Source organism: Ambystoma mexicanum, chromosome 2p (assembly GCF_040938575.1).
Source record: "Ambystoma mexicanum isolate Mex_15411 chromosome 2p, UKY_AmexF1_1, whole genome shotgun sequence".
Lineage (NCBI taxonomy): Eukaryota > Metazoa > Chordata > Amphibia > Caudata > Ambystomatidae > Ambystoma > Ambystoma mexicanum.
This window is the reverse complement of record NC_090923.1, coordinates 1,168,650,996-1,168,673,881: the sequence shown is the minus strand read 5'-3', so window position 1 is coordinate 1,168,673,881 and position 22,886 is coordinate 1,168,650,996. Positions and strand designations below refer to the sequence as shown.

Here is a 22,886-nt window from a genome sequence, read left to right as displayed (position 1 = left end):
ACTGAAGACCGTAATGCTAACCTGTTTTTTCTTGTCTTTATAGGTGTTGCTCAAGACTGGATTCAGGATGGTAAGCCTTTTTCCTTAGGCCCAGGATCAGATGCAGAAGACACGATGAGCGTTCTGCTGCAGAGGATGCAGAATAACGCAAAGCAAGATTCATCCATCGGGTGTGGTTTAAATAGCCTCCTGTAGTGCTTAGGTGTCTCCTTCCACAGCCACGCCTAGGTAAGAAAAGAGTTCCTGCTTTCCAGAAGAGTTCCAGTGTTCTGAATCTAGGGAGTGGCTCCTGCCCCACCCAACAGGAAAAGTAGTTCCAAACAGAAGAGGATCAGAGGCTCAACTGGCAGGCAAGTAAGCAGCATGGTCTGCTGCAGGTAAGTCCACCCAAGCATTATGAGCCCGGCGCTTCCAGCGCTGGGACTGGGCATATTTATGAGCCTGGTGCCACTGGCGCCAGGACTGGGTCCAAAAGGTCCCAATTGGGACTGGTTGGCACTCGGAACCTGGGTTATGGATCTGCTTCCAAGGGAGTTGGGAAAACCCTGACCCTTTGGAAGCAGAGATCATGACAGAGCTTAACAAAAAAGAAATGGCGAATAAACCGCACCGGAGCCAAACGAAAAAAAAAAGGATTTAGTCAAGCGGGTTTAAGTCTGAGGCTAACACAATAGCCTACAATATTACCACGGTTATATAAGATAACCGCGGTAGAAATGTAGGGTAGCTACCACTGCCACCAGCCATGTCTAAATGTTAAAAGAGCAAAACAATGCTCTAGGTGGTACAGATAAAGAGTTTAGAGTTAACCCTCCCAGCACTCCATGTAAAATGGTGTGTACTGGATCTGTTGTTAAATGTTACTAAGTAAAGTTAATGGTAACTTTACCCTTTTCTGGGGGACGGTAGTCACCTCAGAAATGGAGTAGGGGGAGTCTGAATGACAACCCTGTGCCACTGCACAGAAGGTGCTGTGTGACACACACAAAGAGGGGGCTACTGAAGTAGTGTACTCCAGAGCCCACAATTAGAAAACAGGTCACAAGACATAGCAAAATACCAGTAAGAGTGGGGGAAAAGCTCACTCTTACCAAGTGGAAAACAACTCCTGAGATCCAGCAAAGCTGCTGAGGGACTCACTAGGTAAGGGAAATTAGCCATGAAATGAGAATTCTCCCTAACACAGGGTGCTGCCATTCGGCCTCAATTCGACTCCTCATGTGTTCACGAAGCTCATGAATGCAGTGGCTGCCCTCTTTCGCCTGGAGGGCCAACGCCTACACCCCTATTTGACCAACTGGCTGATGAAGGCCAGCTCACGCGAGGGGGCGTTGCACTCCTGCTAGCGGATGTTCTTCACCAGCTACGGTTCTCCCAGAACCAGCAAGTCAGTTGACCCACACCCAGGAACTGATGTTCCTAGGAGTGCCCTGGGACACTTATCTCAGAGAGTGTTCCCCACGACCGATGGGCTCCAGTCCCTTGGCAAGGCGATATGGCACTATCGGAGGCTGAAAGGGCATTGCATTCCTTAGACTTGAGCAGAGTGGTCTCCTGGACGAGATCTTTCCGGAAGTCTGAGGCATTGTTCATCACCTTCGGGGGACTCGGCTCCCAATTGTCCAAAGCTTCATTGCCGTTTGGATCGTCCAGGCCAATTTGGAGGCGTACGTGGCCATGGGTAAGACTGCCTGCGGGGATTCATGCCCACGTGTTCAGGGCCAAGGCTACGGTGGTCGCCTTTCAGAGAAACACTTCCTGGGAAGTCATTAGAAGGCGGTTAAGTGGGCCACTCATCTGTTTTCTGTAAGCACTTTTCTCTGGATACCAGTGCAAGGCGGGATGCAGAGTTCAGCCAAGAGTTCTGAAGACCCTTTCTGCTGCTTCCTAAACTTGAGGCAGGTTATCGCAGCTCGTCCCGATTGTCTTGTTCAGTGGAATCACCCACAAGGATGGAGGAAAGGGGACGGGACGTATGAGTGATTAAAGTTACTCACTGTAGTGACTAGAGTACTTTGAAATGAAGTGTGCTTTTAAGCCCCGAGACCTTTTTTTAAAGGCCAAAACAGACGTCGGCTGTAGGCCATTCATGTCCAATAAAAATGGTATAATCATGAGTAACATCTTTACGATTAATTTGATTAAGGGAATCCTAGGACAGTGGCAGAGGTGGCCAGTTAGCTTGTTAAACCTTTTGCTGGTAATGAGAACTCCTCCGAAATTTCTACTTAAAGTAGTCTCGTAAATCCACATCTATGAGGAGAAAGGATTGCGCTGCCTAGATGTCAGGAGAACTCTGAAGTTCTACCTAGACATGACGAAGCAGTTCAGGAACTCCGATTCCCTTCTCGTCACATTTGGTGGTTCGGCTCCCGGGGGGGATGAGCCTCTAAAGCGTCGATAGCACAGTTGACGGTGGAGGCCATCACTGAGTCCTATAAATTGCAGTAAAAGTCATGCCCCAAAATATGCATGCTCATGCTGTAAGGACCAAAGCAATGGTTGTAGCTTTCCGGAGACGAGTGCCATGAAAGTTCATTAGGAAGGTGTTGGGGAGAATTCTCTGTTTAGGCTGAATTTCCTAACCTATTGAGTCCCCCAGCAGCTTTGCTGGCTTTTTGGGGTTTATTTTTTCTCCTGCCAAGAGTGAGACTCTTTTTCCCTCACTCTTGGGCATGATTTGAGTGTGTCTCTTTGGATCTAGATGTGTTTAATGGGCTATGCGGTCTTTTACCCCATAGGGCTTCATGTGTTTTTGTGATCTGTTACACAGCACCCTCAGTGCAGTGACACAGGGGTGTCATAGTGACCCCCCAGTATAGACTCCATACCCTGGGACTGACTACTGTCTCCCAGGGCATGTAAAGTCACCATTGACTTTACTAGTCTTAAATTCTGAACAGAACCAGTACAAACCATCATATTGTGGACGTACTGGCTGGGGCAATTCGATTGCCCCAGGGTCTGTTAGTCGAGGGGGCACGTCTCCGTCCCCCCCGATCGAGTTTTGGCTGGTGGCAGTGGATACTACTTTTTATATTCAACCGTGAATATTTTCCTATGGGATTTCCCATTGTTTTAGGCTACTATCTTTATTTAATTATTTACGGTAGCCTCAAACACCGCCCTTTTATTTAATTAATATTAATTCTCCAGTTGGTATTTTTTGCCAAAACTCGGTTCTAAAATGGCGTTTGTGTTCTCTTCTGTGACTCCAACCCAAGTCGAGCCCTTTGTTCCACTTTTTGGCGGGCTTCTCCACAGAAGCCCTCCAAAGTGGTGCCACTCTGTCTGGGGTACTTAGGAGGGGTGGAGGGGAATTTAGGCACCCTGGACTGAGTTGCCTAGGCAACTCAAGTCGCACGCCATCCTGATTGGCTCAAGTGGTGAGCCGGCCGGCTCACCACTTAGCATGTTTGAGTGACAGCTAGGCTGAGTGAATGGGGGTTTGCTGCATAAAAGCAGGGCTTTGGGGACTGGAACTTCAGAAGTCGCCACAGGACCTAAGAATCCAACGAGGGAGAAGCTGAGCCGACCTGCCACGACACCACCACCGGTGAAGCCCTGCTGGACCGCCTCACCACTTTTCCCAACGACAGAGGAGATCTCCCGCTGGAGAGTCTTCTTCCTTTGACTGGTGGGGATAACCAGTTTCACTGTCTTTTCGCCTTTCCGACGTACCTCGTGGCCGCCTTGCCTGTGCCCAGCACCCTGGCAACCGGGACACCACGTTTTACCACAACCGCGAAGCAAAGGTACCACCTTTAACCGGAGTGCTCCACAGCTGGTTTCTTCCCTGGTACTGCAACAACCTTCATCTTTCCTCCAAGTCGAGATCTTCTCTTCCCCTGGACGACGACGCAACTTGCACCCACTACCAGGAACAACTGCCACCGCTGGAGGATCCTTCCCACTTAAGGTACCGTGTCCCGCCTGGCTTCCCTTGCAACCGACTGTACGGGGTAGATTTAGCCCCCGGCTTTCGAACCTGGTTTAGCCTGGGACATTCTGGCTAAACTTTCCTAAGCCTCTCTAAACTCTTTTTGAACCCTCTGCAAGACTTTCTAAGCCTAGTGTAACTGTGTGATCTTGGGCGCATTTGTGCTCTGCTCTCTCTAAGAGTGGGCCCAGACTTTGGACTTTGGCTCACCAGTGACTTTTGCTCTTCTGCCTTGCTAAGTGTTCCTGAATCTTAGAGTGGTGTACCTTTCCATATTCTGTCTTTTTCCCTCCCTTTCTCACAAACTTATTGGAGTGCCATCTAGATAAGCGCTCACCTCTGTATGAAAATAAGTGGTGTTTTACAGTGATTTATCTGATAAGGAAAAAGAGGTGTATGTAGTATAATAGTAACTGTGTTTAGAATATTTTACAATAAGAGTGCTGGAGTGTTTTCAACCGTGTGTTTTTAAATAAATAATTATATACTTTGATACCAAAGCTCTGGTCAGTGTTTGCTTGTATTGTTGTATCTGAGTGCCTATTGTGTATACTTTGCATACTGCCTTACTCTTCTTGAGAGAGGTCTGACTGCTCAGCCACAGCTACCAGGTAAATCTGGGTGGTGCAGACTGCTACCAAGTGGGTTTACTGCCAACACCTGTAGTCTTAAATCTTTTGCAGTGGTCCCTAACGGAACCTCACAGGTTTCTGCCTAACAGAAGGCAGCCAGGTGGGCCTTGCCATCAGCCTTTTGTAAGCACTACTGTCTAGATGTAGTACCAGGGCAGATGCCCAACTTGGACAAGCTGTCCCCAAGAATTTGCTTGCAAAGTGATCAATGTCACTCCTCCCTTAGGGCATCGGTTATATTTGCACATACAGTATGGAGGAAAGGAGACGCGACATAGGAGTAATTAAAAGTTGCTCAATGTAGTGACTAACGTACTCCTAGTCCATATTCCCCTTTCCTCCATACGATCCGCTTTCTTCGCCCCCCCCCCCCCCCAGGGGCATCTAATTCTTATGAACTTAAGAAAGAGGGGCGTATTCCACAAGACCTTAAAAGTGTGTTCCACCAGGGTAAAGGCTGCATCAATGGCTTTCCTAAGGTACATAGAATTAACTCATGTTTGCATGGCTGACACTTGGGCTGCTCATTTGGCTTTCTATGAACATTCACTGGATATTTCCTGTAGGAACAATGATTCTTTCGCTCAAGAAGTACTTGCACAAGCATCCTTGCCCCGACTCGAAGCAGAGGTGTTGGCAAAGTTAGATGAGACCCTTTCGGAAGAGGAAATTAGGAGGGCAATAGGAACATGAAAAATGCCGGAAGGAGATGGTCTACTGTGAGAAACCTGAAGGTGTCTTCCTAGCTAGTCCCTGAGTATCTGTCATCCAGGTGGCCAGGACACAGCCATCGCTATTGGATCTAGTTACTGGGGGTGGACCACCTGAATGGGGCATCCTCGGGGAGTGGAAGTGGGACACCGACGGGTGAGATGCGGTATCCCCCTTCTTTCAACAACTTTTCTCCATCCTACCACGTAGGATTTCCAAAAACACTGCCATCCCCCTTTTCAACATGAATCCTTTCGCACACCACGAAAGACAATGGACTAACACTAGATCAGTTTACCTGACACGTCCCAATAAAAGGGTCAGGCAGTTGACCAGAATCCCACACACCTGACCACCTTTTCCCTTCCCCACAGGGATAAAAGATGGAGCACGAGAGCACAATACAAGCAAGGCAGACCACACAACGACACAGCTATCCAAGCACGGCAGTTCAATAGGAGGAGAAAGCCGGTGAGAACCGAGAGGGTGACAAGGAGAGAAGCAACCTTGCCCTTTCCTTCCCAGGCCTGCGAAACCTCTGTGTAAGGAATCTTAAGACCTCGAACAATAGCCAACGTGTGTTGCAGATGTCGCTGTACACGGAGCATGCCTACGTTGATAAGCAGGACGGAGAGACACACCTGCTACCGTGGTACCATTCTTGACGCCAGTTACAAGAAAAACCAAGTGGTTCATCACAGCCGGTGGGTCGAAGGGAGAGCCGATGAGGAATGGAACTGTGTTGAATGAAAGCCGCAAAGTAATAATTTAAGGGAAGTTCAAAGAACTAGTGATATAAGGGGAAAAACCACCTGCAGAGGGATCCTGCACCACGTGGGTGCTTCCTTGGAGGGACTCTGGTAAACCCCACGTTTGTTGAAACTCCTGATACCAGAAGGCATTAGGAAAGCTGAAAACAGAGGGTCCAGCAAAATCCTCTGTACAGTCGAAAGTCTTTGACCAACAAACCATTGAAAAGCAAAGGGGAGCGAATCCTGCTAAGGTAAAAAGTTGAAAGAACTTTGTATAGTTGGAAAGAGTGAACCCGACGGAGGGATGCCGACTAGAAGGGGTGAAGCATGATGCCCTAAAGAACGTTAGGCTAAGGGTGATCCTGACAGAAGGATGTCTATTGAGTGTTGTTTAAGAAGACAAGACAAGACTATTGAAAGTCAACAGGTGAACTGGTTTTTTTTTGTAAAAAGCCAGAGTGAACCCGACGGAGGGAGGCTGATCTTCGAGATGGGTCAGAGCCCGTCGGAGGGGGATCCGGGTGTGAAGAAACATCACCCAAGTGCAATCGGAACAGAAGGAACTTTTTGTTTATATATTTGTTAAGGCATCAGGCCTCAGAGGCAAGAGACTTTTCTCCCGAGAAGAGACTTGACCATTGAAGGTCCTGATATGTGAAAGCTGAACTGTTGTCTTTTGCTTGGAAAGCTCGCCGAGAATGGCTTGGAAGAAATGCAGTGGATACGACTGCTGTACCTGGAACCGCTACCCAGAGTTGAGACTGGCAGGGTGGTCTTGCGTAGCTGGCAATTGGGTAGGGGAACTCTGCAGGTGGTGTCTTTGTCTTTGTCCCCGATATTATTTGCATTCGCACTGGAGCCGGTGGCACACATTTTTAGAACGGAATTCGAGGAAGCTGCCATTGCGGTAGGGTACGGGCGCCATGTCATCTCTCTATACGCAAACGATGTCTTACTCTACGTCCAAAATCCTTCCGGTAAATGTCCCGTACATGCTAGAAGTATTGCACCACTTAGAAGACCTCACGGGATTCCAGGTCAATGAGAGCAAGTCTTCGGTGTTTCCAGTAGGCTTTTTAAGGGGGAAGGGCGTATGGGATATTCCAGAGGTGGGATTACGCTGGGAGTTGGAATACTTTCGCTACCTGGGTGTCCAGATCCATCACTCAGTGGAGGAGACATTCCAGTATAATGTTGGCAGGGCACTCCCAGGAATTGAGGCAGGGGTACCATTTTGGAACCAACTACCCCCAACAGTCATGGGCAAAATTGCAATATGCAAAATGATCAATCTCCTGAGGTTGCTGTATTTTTGCGCAAACATCCCACACGTGGCCAGACCCCAATTTTTCAGCTCGTTTGAAAGCAGTATAGCGACCTGTTGTGGGTGGGAAACGACACAAGGTGTCCTTGGCCACGTTACGTAGGAGGGTAGAAGGGGGGGCTAGCACTCCCAGATTATGAGTTATACTTCCTGGTGGCCCAAATGCAACACGCTATTCAGCGGGACAGAGGGGGCGAAGTAATAGGCAGCTAATGGGGAAACCCAAAAAATACCATACTCGACCCCGGAAGCTATGGAGGGCGACAAGCGATAAAGAAATGTCCTGTTTGAGTTCAGTAGTCAAGACAAGCCTGAAAAAAGGGTGCAGACCAAACTGAAATTGAGGACTGGATACAGCCCGGAGACACCACTGAGAGCCGATACTAAAGTCGCTGGGATCATCAAGGACATGGGGGATGCCAAGTGCGCTAGATGGAGATGTCGGAAATTGGGGGACCTATTTGAAGGGGGATCCTTGTTACCTTTCTACATGTGGGCGGATCTATACCAAATGCAAGTGGGGACAATTTCTGAACTATGCTAGACTGACCTGCACCCTGGCGACTAATTGCGAGGGGATACCGGAGGAACCCCTGACTACCTCCATCTTTTAGGCAATTCTAACCACAGGACATGAAGGGAAGGCAATCTCCGGGCTGTCTTTGCACCAAAGGATAGCAGAAAACTCCTACAGCTTAGTGTGAGAGAGAAGTGGGAGCGAGACTTGAGAGTCACCTTTGAGGAACCAGAATGGTACAAGATTTGTGAAAACATAGGGAAAGTATCCAGAAAAGCGAGGTTCAAGCTGATTCAATTTGATATTTTACATCAAACTTACCTCACACCACAGAAATGGCATGCAATACACCCAGAACATTTGCACCAATGCCCGAGGTGTGGGCAACAGGCGGCCGACTTCTGGCATATGACATTGACATGTTCAGTGATCATAGGGTATTGGCAAGGGTTCATTTTAAAGGTGATTGCATTACTGAACTGTCAGTTGGTCTGCACACCTAATATATGTCTACTGGGAGTGGTGCCGGGAGGGAGTCGGAAGAAACAAATGAAGAGAATGGCTGCCCTTCTGTTGCTCCACACACAGAGGCTGGCAATTTCGTGGAAATGTCCAGTTGTAGCGCAATAGGTGGCAGACGCACAGAGATGGGTGGCGGCAGAGCAGGGGATAGTGCAGGCTCTGGAGACGAAAGAGTGGAACGAAAATAAAGGTCTGGCATGGAACATCCTTTTACTCGATTTGCAAACCTACCCAGAGGACCTTCCTCCCTGAAGAGGGTTAAGCAAGGGAGCAAGACCATAGGCAGGAGCCCGGGAGACCAGAAGGAGGGAAGAGTGTCCGGGTTACTAAACTGGACATGATAGAACTTTACACTCATTAGGTACTCTCTTGCAGAATGCAGGAATTGGACTATATGGACCCACGCACAAGATGGACTGTATGAAGGGAGGGAGGACTCGCTGGTTTGGGGGAGTAAGGGTTATGGTTGGGGAGGCATGGGACTAGTAATTGGGGATAAGAGCTGGGGCAGGGTGTTAAGTTTACTGTGTTATCATAAAATCTTAATAAAATATGTCTTAAAAGAAGTGCTTTGCAACCTCATCGCTTGCTGTCTGGCCATGCATATGCTGCCTTCCCCACACCCCAATTTACCTTGATGCTTTTCTTCATAATTGGGAAGGAGGGTAGAGCAGGACTATTGAGAAAGGAAACATTACCTTCATTGTGATTCAGTTTTAGTCATTGCTCTCCTTTGTTCATAACACCCACCCTACCTTCCCCTAAGGCATACCACCACCACACCGTTACTCTTTCTTTGCCCATCACGTTGATCACTCTGTATTTCATGAATTGTGTTTCCTGTAATGTGTAACTAACTAAGAAGCCTTGGGCCCATGAACCTGTATGACAAACCTCTTTCATATTCTTGTAAAAGCGCCTTGCTGCCTCCGGGCTGCAAGTTGCGCGATACAAATGCAAATAAATAAATATACTGTGCCCCAACCGCCCCATCTGGTGGGGGCTGGAGGGGCTTATAGAACTGGGATGTGGTGGTTAGTAATGTGCGGTTAGAGTAAGCAGGGGTGGCACAGGGAAGGAAGAACGCATGTGAGCCTGGCTTTATGTAAATATTTTTTGGAAAATGGGAGTATTTCTTTTGTAGCCAACTTTCAGTCAGTCTGCAGATGGCTAAATTACCTTGAAAGTAATTTTTGATATTTGTAACATAACCTGACTGCAATGATGACCAGTTCTGCTCAGGATTGATGTTCTGCGACAAAGCCTTTTTAGGCTGTTACCACTGCACTAGTAGAGGCTTCACAAGACTGCTTTGATTTGCATTGGCTTACCTGTTTGTTTCCGTAATGGAACATTAATATGTGCTCCATGTCAGTATTTAGGTTCTTCGACAGAATGCAGGTGTAATGATTGAGGTACATTAAGAAATATTTATAGGGCCCAGCTCTAGTATTACATGGGCTACTGCAGTTCTTTATTTAAGTCCATTGGTAAAGCTGCATACTTTCCACAATACTAGAATTTCAGGAAATGATGCAGTCTGGTTTAAGGTGCATTGGCAGCTCGGCATGTTGTTCACAGTACTGCAACAGTTGGGGTGCTGTGACACGGGATTAGTTACTGTCTTTTTGTTTTGTTTTGTCCAGATCGAGAGATTGGATGTCCGTGGCATTCAGCTTGCTGCCCTTTTCATGAGTGGGGTCGATACAGCTCTTTTTGCCAACGACGCTTGTGGACAGCCAGTACCATGGGAACACTGCTGCCCCTGGATCTACTTTGATGGAAAGCTTTTCCAGAGCAAGCTTATTCGGGCGGGGCGAGAGAGAGCACCCTTGATTGATCTCTGTGATGGACAGGTACAGTCGGAAATGTTAGGTTAGTTAGCCCTTTGTAGATGTTCCCAATTCAAACCTGTAAGTGCTTCTGTAATATTGATACCTATTGATAAAAAAATATATATTTCGAAGGGATTGTGTCCTCCGACGTATTCCTTATCTTAGATAGAAATCCTTCAGCTTTGCTGGCCTCGGAAAATTTTTTCGCCAGAGGGCGCTGCGCGTCGATGATCGCCGAGTCGATGACCCTCGACGGCCTCCGTGCCGACGTCGACGTCATCCTGCCTATAAAGGCCGCGCGCAGCGTCCGTTGCTCAGTTCCGTTTTTCCGCGCTTCGTTGTGCCTCGGAACACCGTTGCTCAGTTCTCGTCAAGATAACGTATATAATAACTACTATTTACCTCGATATCGATGGCATCCTCCTCCGACCCGACGACCCCTCGGTCCGGTTTCAAAAAGTGCCGAGACTGCGGGAAGAAAATGTCGTTGACGGACCCTCACAGGGTCTGTTTGTGGTGTCTGGGAATCACGCACCAGAGTTCGGAGTGTGAGGAATGCCTTTCCATGACGGCGAAAGCCTTGAAGGAGCGTAGGGGGAAGCTCGAGAGAGGTAGGTCAACTTTAACTTCCTCGAAAGCTTCTTCGGTAGAGTCGAGACGTTCGTCTCCTCACCATAAAAAACACTCTCGATCTAGATCACGAAGTGGCTCCCACCACTCGTCGACATCGAGACACTCGAAGAAGAGACGTAGGAGATCCCCTTCGTCATCTTCGTCGAGTTCTCCTGAGAGAGTTCATTGCCCCACAAAACGCAGCTCGCAAGCTGAGTGGGAGGAATTCAGGAAAAAGATGCTAAGCGTCTTCGAGAAAGCGGCCTCGTCCCCCTCGAAGACAGCTGAGGGTGATACCCCGGGTAAAAAACCCAAAAAATCTAAACGCCGCGAGTCGCAGTACCCGGCGGAAAAGTCAACCCGAAAGCGCCTCGAGCCATCGGGAGATAAAGCATCATCGACGCCATCGTCGAAAACTCCTTCGAAACAGAGGTCGGCGCCATCGACGCCGTTGTCGAAGGATTCATCGGCGCATCAGTCGATCGAGTCGACGCCGACGTCGACGCCGATATCGACGCCGGTGAAGGAAAGAACCACGGCTACTCCACAGCCAACGGTTAGACAAAAGACCTCCGACTCGACGCCGAGAACGTCGACGTCGTTCTCGAGCAGGACTCCGATCCTTTCGAGTTCTTCGAGGCCTAGTACACATTTCTCGACGCTTTTCACGGCGCCTTCGAGTACTTTCACGTCGGTGTCGACGACATCGACGTTTTCAAGGCCTGTGATGATGGCTCCTTCTGCATTGGAAATGGGGTTTATACCATTCCAAAAACCAATGTATCCCCCTTTAACCTCGATTTTTGAGGAAAGGGAGGATTCAGACCAAGATATTGATTTACAGAGGACCACATCACCAGAGCCAGAGACTTTCGCCTCTGAGGAAGGAAGATTAAAAAATCTTCAGGATGCACTTCAGGAAGCTAGTGGCTTGGACACTTCTCCTGAAGCAGAATTTATCAAACCAGACCCAGGAGAACATGCGGAGACTCCATATAGAGCTCTGATGTCTAGAATCATAGAATTTATGGGTTGGTCTGCACCTTCTCCTGCCTTTCAGCAGGATGACCTCACTGACATACTGGACAAGGGCCCACAGGAGGATCCTGTGGTTCCATTTCACTCTGCTCTACAGAGAAGGATTTTGACAAACTGGGAAACGCCAGAAATTATCCCGGCAGTAAATAAAAAACTGTCAACAAAATACAGGGTGGCTAGTTCTGACCCTGAATATTTGTCAAAACACCCTACTCCTGAGAGCTTGGTTGTACAGGCTGCAACCTCATCAGGCAGCACATCTGCATACCCCACTGCTCCGCAGGATAGGGATGACAAAAAGTATGATGCCATGGCTAAGAAGGTTTTTTCTGCCTGTAGCATGGCGTTAAAGTCTATTAACGCGACCTGTACGCTCGCTAGGTTCAGCCACACCCTTTGGGAGTGCGCTTCATCAGCGGCTGACTGCCTCCAAGAAGGAGAGGAAAGGGACGCATTTTTAAACATCATCAGGGATGGTAAAGATGCGATGTGCGAGACCCTACAAACTGGCCTAGATTCTGCTGACAGTATCAGCAGGGCCATGGCGGCAAGTACCACAATCCGCAGGCATGCGTGGTTGAGGAAGTCTGGTTTTGCCTCTGACGTGCAGACCAGGCTTTTGAATATGCCCTTTGACGGTTCTACCCTCTTTGGAAAGAAGGCGGATGACAGTTTGGAGAAACTGCAAACGTCCAAGGCAGCAGCCAAGTCATTGGGAGCTGCTATCCGTCAGAATACCTTTCGTCCTTCGGGATCATCGTGGAGAGGACGGTCCTTTCGTTACTATTCCTCATATGGAAGGGGCAGGGGACGACCGGCTCAAAGAGGCCAAGGAAGATTTACCCGTGGTGGACGGGGTAGGGGAAAGAAAGCCGCACCCGCAGGAGCAGGAGCCACTTTACCTTCGGCAACTGCATCAGCCGCTTCAAAACCACTCTGAGGTCTCCCCTCACAGAACACCAGTAGGGGGCAGGTTAACTCACCATCTGACGGAATGGCAGGCTATTACGTCAGATGCTTGGGCTCTGGAGACAGTGGCCCAAGGTTACTGCCTGCCCTTCCTACATATCCCTCAGAGTCATCCACCGGGGAACAACCCTTTGAAGCTTCCAGATCCGCTCCTCTTGCAGGAGGTTTTAGACCTGCTAGAGAAAGGTGCCATAGAACTGGTACCTGTAGCGGAAAGGAACAAGGGTTGGTACTCCCCCTACTTCATAATACCGAAGAAGGACGGAGGACTGAGACCCATCTTAGACTTACGGGAATTGAACAAATTCCTCCGAAAGGACAAGTTCAAGATGGTGACTCTCTCTCAGATCCTTCAGGCCCTCCAGCTTCAGGACTGGTTGGTATCTCTAGACCTCCAGGACGCTTATTTCCATGTGCCGATCCATCCCAGGCACAGGAGATACCTGAGGTTCGCAATTGGCAGCTCTCATTATCAATTTCGAGTTCTGCCATTTGGGCTAACCTCCGCCCCGAGGGTCTTTACCAAGCTAATGTCGGTTGTGGCTGCAAGTCTAAGGAGGGAAGGGATTCATGTCTACCCTTACCTAGACGATTGGTTGATCAGAGCTGTATCTTCGGAACAGGCTCAGAGACAACTAGATTATGTTTGCCACTTCCTTCACAAGCTGGGCTTCTCCCTCAATTTAAAGAAGTCACAGATGATACCATCACAGAGACTCCAATTCATTGGAGCAGTCCTGGACACTTCCCTGGGAAAAGCCTTGCCACCAGAGGTGAGGGCTCGAGATATTCTGCAGATGGTCATCAGATTTCAGAATGCCCAATATCTCCCAGCCTACGACTTTCTGAGGTTGCTAGGCCTCATGGCATCCTGCATATTCCTCGTGCCGGAGGCTCGCCTGAGAATGAGATCCCTCCAGTGGGCACTGAGAACTCAGTGGTCACAGTTCTCAGGAAGGATGACAGATCTCCTTCGGATCCCGGTCAAAGTAGCCCGAGACCTTCAGTGGTGGGCCTGTCGGGAGAACATCCTGAAAGGAGAAATGTTTTGGCAACCATGGCCGGAGATAACAGTAGTCACGGATGCCTCACTCACGGGGTGGGGAGCTCACGCCAACGACTTGACCATCAGCGGTCGTTGGTCTCCATCGGAGTCCAGACTACATATCAACCTGTTGGAGCTGAGAGCCATCAGACTAGCGCTGAAGGCTTTTCTGCCGTCTGTACGGGGAAGAAACGTCCTAATAATGACGGACAATACAGTGGCCATGCACTACCTCAACAAAAGAGGAGGCGTAGGCTCACTACCACTGTGCAGAGAGGCGATGCAGCTCTGGTTTTGGGCAATTCAGGAAGGAATCTCTCTATCGGCAATTCACCTAGCCGGAGAGAAGAACTTGACAGCGGACGCTCTGAGCAGGCAGAGCACAGTCTCTCACGAGTGGGAGATAGCTCAGGAAGTCCTTCAAGAGATCTTCGCCCTTTGGGGAACCCCTCAAGTGGATCTGTTCGCCACCAGTATCAACAGGAAGTGCGACAGATTTTGCTCAAGGGAATTTCCCCCGAGAGGAGCTCTAGGAGATGCGTTCGTAGTGGACTGGGAGTTCCCACTTCTGTACGCGTTCCCTCCGGTCCCTGTCATTCCTCAAATGATCAGGAGGTTGAGAAGGTTTCGGAAGACCATGATCCTAATTGCCCCGGATTGGGCCAGGAGAACGTGGTACCCGGACCTTCTAGACATGTCCATCTGCCCTCCAATTCGACTGCCATACAGAGAGGATCTTCTCTCGCAGAAGGAAGGTCAGGTTCTCCATCCAGCCATCAAGACCCTCAACCTTCACGCTTGGTGTCTGAAAGGTTGAGGTACAAGGATTGGGACCTTCCGGATGATGTTATGGAGGTGTTGCTTTCGGCCAGAAGGCCGGCAACTAAAACTCTATACCGCTGCCGTTGGAACAAATTTTGCAGCTGGTGCAGAGAAAAGAATATTGAACCCTTTTCTTGTGGTACACCTATGGTGTTGTCATTCTTACTTTACCTGGCTAATTCAGGCCTACAGGTTGGCACAATTAAGGGCTATCTCGCAGCGCTATCAATCTTTAAGCGCACTGCAGAGGAGCCTTCATACTTCAAAATTCCATTGGTAATACAATACCTAAAAGGATTAACTAATGTTTATCCCCCGAAACCTTTTCAAGTTCCCTTATGGGATTTAAACCTAATTTTAAACTTCCTAAAGGGTGCCCCTTTTGAACCACTACACTCTTGTTCATTGAAGCTTCTCACCCTCAAAACTGTTTTGCTAATAGCATTGACATCTGCTAGAAGGGTTAGCGAGTTGCAAGCCTTATCGTGTAAACCTCCACATACAATCTTTTACAAGGACAAAGTTGTTCTTCAGGTGAAGCCTAACTTCCTCCCGAAGGTAGTCTCGGAGTTTCACATCACTCAGAAGATTATATTACCTTCTTTCTACCCTCCTCCTCATCCGGGGAAGGAGGAAGAGAGACTGCACAGGCTGGACCCTAAGCGAGCCTTGAGCTTCTATATCAGCAGATTGGCTAAGATCAGACAAGCAGACCAACTCTTTGTAGGTTATGCAGGACATAAGTTGGGCCTTCCAATAACAAAACAAACCATCTCCAGATGGATTATTTTAGCCATTCTGGAGTGCTACAAATTGGCAGGAAAGGAGCCTCCTCAAAATCTAAGGGCTCATTCTACCAGGGGTATCGCAACATCCTCAGCCCTTCAAAGAGGGGTGCCAATTCGAGATATATGTGCGGCTGCCACATGGTCGTCCGCACATACATTTACCAAATTCTATAGCCTGGATTCCTCCTCTAGTCAAGAAACTAGATTCGGCAAGGCTGTGTTACACTCTGTCCATTCTGGAAGGGTAACATAACTTTTATTACTCCCGCCTCCAGTCACAATACCACTGCTATGGGAGTCTATCTAAGATAAGGAATACGTCGGAGGACACAATCCCTTCGAAGAACTAGTTACTCTTACCTTGTAACGTTCTTTCGATGGGATGTTCCTCCGACGTATTCCTTATCGACCCTCCCATCCATCCCCGCAGTATGACTTCCTGTGGGTTTGCAGCCTATGCTCCTTCAAGGTGATTAGTCTAATCCAAAAACATTACTGGGGACTACAAAACGGAACTGAGCAACGGACGCTGCGCGCGGCCTTTATAGGCAGGATGACGTCGACGTCGGCACGGAGGCCGTCGAGGGTCATCGACTCGGCGATCATCGACGCGCAGCGCCCTCTGGCGAAAAAATTTTCCGAGGCCAGCAAAGCTGAAGGATTTCTATCTAAGATAAGGAATACGTCGGAGGAACATCCCATCGAAAGAACGTTACAAGGTAAGAGTAACTAGTTCTTTTGTTGCGTTCCCTCCATAGACCTAAATGGGACACCCACAGTTTTGCTATTTTGTACCTGTTGTGACAGCTGGAGGCCAGTGACACCTTTCTATCTTTTCTGACCTTGCTAACCAACTGTTTTCACTACTCAGTCCCAATGGCTATGAGTGCAGGAGAACTCTGTTCACCATAGTACAATTCACTGTTTATTTTTCTTACACACATCACCTTACAGTGAAGTGTGGTAATAACACTTTGTTTAGTTTTACCTTTATTTGTAACTTTTTGGTTTCAAACTTGTGCGCTATTTTACTTTTGTGAAATGCGAACTTGCTTGCGACCTTAAAGAAAACTGACAATTATCCGCTGACACCTTCCCATCCGGAAACATCATGTTTGTAACCAGAAAGTTGCAAATACAGCTACAGAGACAGTGTCCCTACCACACTTCACAGAAGGTTAGTGTGCAGGAAAAAACAGAGAATGTTACTATGGCGAACAGAGTTCTCCTTCACTGATAGCCAAAGGGACTGATCAGTGCCCCCAAATCAGATGAGCTTGATGTTACTTCTCCCCAGGAGGGGGACCCTTCGCATGGGGCTAGGGAGGTGACGCTGCTACCAGATAGTACCAGTGGGGGTGGTACTCGGCGGGAGGATCCCATGGGGGGGGGCCCCCTTTGAAGGGAAGACTATCAAAGGAGAACGCTTTGTCAACCACCATTGCACCCTAACATCATGCACCACACCACACTGGTAGGGCCTAAGCACCCCCATCGCCTATGTTTCCTCTTTCTTCTCTTAGTTACTTCATGCATAGTAGCCCTGTCCATAAGATTGACAATACTGTGGCAAGGAAGAGTGAGGAAAGTATGGTAATGGCTCCACAAGTACTGAGATGAAGAAGAGCAAGGCAATGAAGAGCCGTACGCGGAAACCAAGACAAACACATTAGCTATCTGAACATTCAAAAGCTGACTAAACATAAACACTTGAAAGGACTTTCATCTGGGTCAGTCCTCCCCCAAAGGAACAATCGAGCTGGGAAGCTATGCCGCGCAGAGTAGACGTGCTGCAGACCCGGACGGCTGGAGATGGAAGCTAGCATCTGAAAAGGTGGAAAGAAGTCTAAATTTACCTGAAGGCTGTGGTACCCGATGTCCGGTGGCAAGAAGGAAGCCCACTGAGTGGTCCTGGTAAGATCAGACGTGCTCAGCGAAAGCGGCGTGGTGGAGCCGCAGAGAGCCAAGGCGGAAGCCAGAGAAGCTTGCCGGTGTTGCTGATGAATGGAACCCTCGCGGACCAAGTTAGAAGGTACACGGAGGTGGACCGGGAAGGCGTGGGGGACCCTTGGAGGCTACGGTTTGGAGGAAGTGGGGGGACCATCTTCCTCGTCCGGGTGGCACCGAGCACAGAGAGGAAATAGTGACATATTGGGTGAGAAAGCCCCCCAAAGAAAATAGAAGACCGTGCCTGGCAGGATAGTGAACCAGGCCTGATTAAGAGACATTATAAACCCGAGAAGGCGGGGGAGAGGGTTCTGGGACCCACAAAGAGAAACAAGGGTCTCGGAAAATGGCACATACGAGACAATGCGTGGCAGGATAGTGAACTGGCCCGGAGATTATATAATCCTAAAAGGGGGGTCAGGAATCCACATAAAGTCAAGAGAAGACCGTCCAGGGGAAAAAGAGAAATATCCTTTGCCAAGAGAGGAACCGAGGAGGAAAGATGTATCCTCTGGTAAAAATGAAAACATCATTGAGACTAATGAAGGAGAGCCTAAGGGAAGGGAGATAGTTCTCCCACCTTTGTGGAACTATAAAGAATCGCCTGAGAAGGCCTGGGGAAGGGAGACTTCCCGTCCACCCCATCCCCCTTGTGTGAAACTTTACAGAAAAGCCTAGTGAAGGAGGATATTCCCCTGTCATTTACAAACTGCCTAAAATCATCCTGAAGGAGGGAGACCTCCTTCTGGGATCAGGGTACAACCCACTAGTTAGTTTTCTTTTGATGTGTAAGGGAAGGAAATAGGTTTGGGACACAGGACAATGGACTATTTTTGATTTTGATGGACGTCCGGACATCATCCTTAGTTTTATTTGAGGTAGGAAAAACCCTCTTAGTTATGGGGACGGATAGGGTTCTTCCTTATTCTTCTTTTAATAAAGGTTTATGCCACCTTTTGGATCCCGTGTCTACTTCTGCACCCTTACAATGGCCAGTGCAGTTAAAGACTTCACTGACCCCCAGAAGTCAGAACAGGTTCAAAACAATAGCAATGGCCCTGGATCTGTTCGAGAGAGACTTCTCTCTGGTTGTTAACTGCCATCTCTGCACTGTGGAGAGACTTGGACTTTCCTAGCTTTTCACCACTGCAGCAGATTAGTATTCAGATTGTCTTGTTACCCTTGAATCTTTGAAACTTACCTAAAATTCTTCTCGGAGGGACTAACGGGTACTTAGCTACACACTGGCATTTTTCTTGGATCCCCTTATGGGTCTGTGGAGTTTGGGTTCAAAGACTAGAAAATTAGGTGGTGCTCGTCCATTTTCTCTGCCTTTTTAAATTCACATTGTGTATTTATTTCTGATGTTTGTTAATCTGCTTAGAATCACATGCTGTGCATAGGTCCGACATCCAGTGGTCACTGCGGAGTATTGCATTTTGTTTTTCGTAGTCGAAAAGGGACGTCGACAAGGCGTGTCTGAAACACTATCCCTATAGTGACGTGCGTCGTACCCACAATCCCTCACGCGTCGAGGTCCCTCAGATTGTTTTTTTCCGCCCAGCTACTGGTCGCCTTTACGCGGAGCTCCTCGAGAGACATTGCAAATTTCATCTCCTCGACCTTTGGTCGTTTTCTCATTAATATTAAACACATACTCCCTCCCTCGACGCAGTTGTGAAGCTGTTCTCCGCCGAGCAAGATCTTCGACGGAGGGTCGAGCGGAGGAGATCCTTCGGCGTTGCCGAACACGTGGCCTGGCCTCGCAGGCCATATACAGTAGGGAGAGTGGGGTCGTGGGACATCTCTGGTTCTTTTCTGAGAATGCCTTTCCCTTTCCCCTTCCTTTCCCTTTGGGTGGTTATCACGATTTATTACCTCGGCTATGGAGAGGACACCCTTTAGATTTTGCCCGCTTTGCAAAGGCAAATTTACTTGGAAGGACAAGCATTCACGGTGTAACCGCTGCTTGCCCCTCGATCACAAGGAGGAAGGTTGCGCGGCTTGTCGGCTTCTTAAGCCTAAAACTCTAAAAGACCGTAGGGTTAAAAGGTGGGCGGCCTACGCGATGTTGAAGGTTCACCCGCCGCTGCTACCACCGACAGTGACGAGGAACGCGATAACACGACCTCCGCTACGGAAGTCGAAAACCCCTCTAAGGAGCGCTCGCCCGCTTCGTCGTCTGTCCCTGGCCCCGACGGGCTCGGCTCACGCCCTGCTTATGGGGATGAACACCCCGGCGACATTGACGCACACAAACACTCACTTAAGCACACAACCCACGGCTCTTCTTCGTCTAAGACAAAGAGAGCTTCGGCGCCCAAGGAGACGCAGGTTCCACCGGCGGCCTCCTCGGACCGTTCGGGTTCGAAGCCCCTCTCGCAGCCGCGACCAGCGACTGGGCTTTCGGCAAATAAGGGCGCCGCCCCCAAACCATCGGCCGGCGCGCATCAACAAAAGGCGCATACCGCCGTAGAGCGATCGACACCCGTAGCGTCAAAAACGCAAGCTTCCGCCGACAAACGAGTCGCCGACAAACAAGTCGCTGAGAGCTTGGCGAGGATCGCTGTAGCCGACGCCCAGAAGCGTACGCCGAAAGACACGTCGAGCGCTACGCACAAGTCGAAAGACACGCCGAAAAAGCCCGAAGGAAGGCAGGGACTACCCCCTTCAGTCGGGGGGTCACCCAGCACACCTGAAGGCTTTTCGGAGGGCGACGGGACACTTTCCTCGACGCTTTGGGAGAGGTCGAGCCGTTTCCAGCTAGATGACTCTATTTTTCCCCCGCCAGACCGCTCTGGGGTACCCCATGAAACCATGGAAAGACTCCACCTCTGTATGGAGAGGATGGAAAGGTTTATTAATACCCAGACCTCTCAAACTCCCAAGAGGACTAGAGAAGGGCCTCAGGAGGACCCCAGGGCCAAAAATCCGAGGCTAGTCGATCCCCAGGTGGACACAGCCTCAGACTTCCATAATGTATACGACCTCACTGGGGAGGAACAATACTTGGAGGAGGAGGATGATTTCATGGACGATGAAGGACAGAACCAGGAGGAATGTCTGGAAGACAGGCCAGACATTATAGAAGAAGGCTTCAGAGAAAACACAGAAGAAGGACCTTCGCACCCCTGGCAATCCCCATCAGTATATTCCGACACTGATGTCCTAAACCTAAATCCTCCTGACAATTCACCGGTTAGGAACACGTCTCCAATTGACGATCAGCCCACTTTCAATGCACTGTTGCGCAGAGCAGCAGCACATTTCGAACTGGACACTGGGGAGCTCTCTCCAGAATTAGACTTTGTGGAAAGAGTAATTAAAGAGAAACCCCCGGTCAGCCAGACCATTCCCCTCCTAGCTTCAGTGAAGAGAAGAATCATCCCTTCGCTGGCCACTCCCGCATTGATCAGAGGGGTCAATCCGAGAATTGAAAAACTTTTCACTCCTTCACCCTCCTACCCGCTCTACATTAGGGGACATTCCATTCCGGATTCCCTAGTAGTATCTAATACTAGAAAGAGGGCAGAGGTACCACTTTCCACCAGTGAGGCACCCCCTGACAAGGAGGGCAAAAGGCTATATGCCCTTGCAAAAAGAGGAACTTCCTCGGCTGCCTTCTCAGCAAGAATTGCGAACAACAATTCTTTGCTTGCTAGCTATGCAGACGCGCAGTGGGCCAAACTGCGCAAGGACGCCAAGGAAGCACCGGAGCCTTTACGTACACGGCTACTTTCAACTATTGGCGAAGGAACCCAGGTGAACCAGAGCATTGTAAAAAACTCTCTGGACGCGGCAGAAACAGTGGGACGTTCCCTGGTGCAGGGAATACTCCTAAAACGCCATGTATGGCTGCGCAACTCAGGGTTTAAACCGGAGACACAGGCGTCTTTAATAAATAAACCTGTGGAAGACTCTAACCTCTTCGGGAAAGCGGTGGATGAAGCTCTAGAGATGGCTAAAAAAGAGTTTGATACTATCAAGACTCTTGACCAAATCTCTAAGCCCACTACCAGACGCGGCTATGGCAACAAACGCTTTTTTCGTGGCCAACAACAACAACAAAGTCAGCATCAACAATACCCTGCCACCAATTACCAGACCAATAGTGGGCAGTACAGCCAAAGAGGCCAACGCCGGGGTAAAGGGAGAGGTCGGGGATCCACCCCCAGAGGCTCCCAAGCCCCCATAAACTCCAAGTGACGCGAAGATTCGCGTCCCCTCCCATGCAACACCGGTCGGGGGCCGGATAACATCCTTTCTTCCTGCATGGGAGGAGATAACGTCAGACCGTTGGGTACTTTCCACCGTAGCCCACGGATACTGTATCGAATTCAACAGTTCCCCATCCTACAGACCCCCGAGGGGACGTCGCATGACACCGGAACATCTTGCCATCCTTCTCCAAGAAGTACAACAACTGCTGGAAAAAGGAGCCATAGAGGTCGTGCCTCTATCTCAGGTAACGGAAGGTATTTATTCAGTGTACTTCCTTGTACCCAAAAAGGATCTAACCATGCGCCCTGTATTAGATCTGCGCCCAGCGAACAAGTTTATCAAACCCCAAAAGTTTCGTATGGTAACCTTACAGGAAGTGATCCCACTGCTTTCTCAGGGAGATTACATGACAACATTGGACATGAAAGATGCATACTTTCATATTTTAATGTTGCCAGCGCACAGAAAATACCTCAGGTTCATGATAGAGGGCAAACACTACCAGTTCAAAGTGCTACCCTTCGGCATAGCATCAGCACCAAGGGTATTCACGAAGGTGCTGGCAGTGGCAGCGGCCCACCTGCGCAGGTTGTCCATCCCAGTTTACCCTTACCTCGACGACTGGCTCATAACAGGGGATTCTTACGAAACATGCTTCTCCAATACCCAAAAGACGGTAGACCTTTTGTTCCAGTTGGGCTTCTCCATCAACGAAAAGAAGTCCAGTTTAGACCCCAGTCAAATCGAGCAATTCCTAGGGGCTCTAATTCAAACAAAGGACGGCCTCGTCTTCCCCTCCAAAGAGAGGGTCCAAAACATGCTGTTTCAGATCCCTCAATATGTGACCGGTCGAGAGGTGACGGTACGCAAAGCAATGCGCTTGCTAGGAATGATGGCGTTGTGTATTTATTTGGTACCTCACGCGCGCCTGCGCATGCGCCCAATGCAAGAGTGGCTCAACAGCCAGTGGTGTCAGGCCAGCGGACTATGGGAGGATCTAGTAGTGGTCTCGCAAGCCTTGGTTCTCTCGCTACGGTGGTGGACAAAGGAAAACATGGAAAAAGGGAAACCCTTTGCCACACCCGCGGCGGAAGCCACTCTAACCACGGACGCATCCCTCACAGGATGGGGGGCGCACCTATCCCATCAGACTGCTCACGGAGTGTGGACTCCGAACGTAGCATCCAAACACATAAATCTACTGAAGCTAC

The 22,886-nt window shown here is 49.2% G+C and overlaps 1 protein-coding gene across 4 annotated transcripts in view; it reads left to right on the top strand.

Annotated features, from left to right (window-relative positions):
• Positions 1 to 22,886, top strand: part of FAM120C (family with sequence similarity 120 member C) — a 1,585,006-nt gene that overhangs the window by 1,093,497 nt on the left and 468,623 nt on the right. For 2 of the 4 annotated variants that reach the window (XM_069645308.1, XM_069645309.1), the window contains exon 12: positions 10,045 to 10,254. The exons of 1 other annotated variant lie outside the window; for it this stretch is intronic. In XM_069645308.1, the coding sequence (XP_069501409.1) occupies positions 10,045 to 10,254 (210 nt within the window). Of the gene's footprint in view, positions 1 to 10,044; positions 10,274 to 22,886 lie in introns of all 4 variants that reach the window. One more of the 4 variants, XM_069645310.1, reaches the window with a different exon arrangement.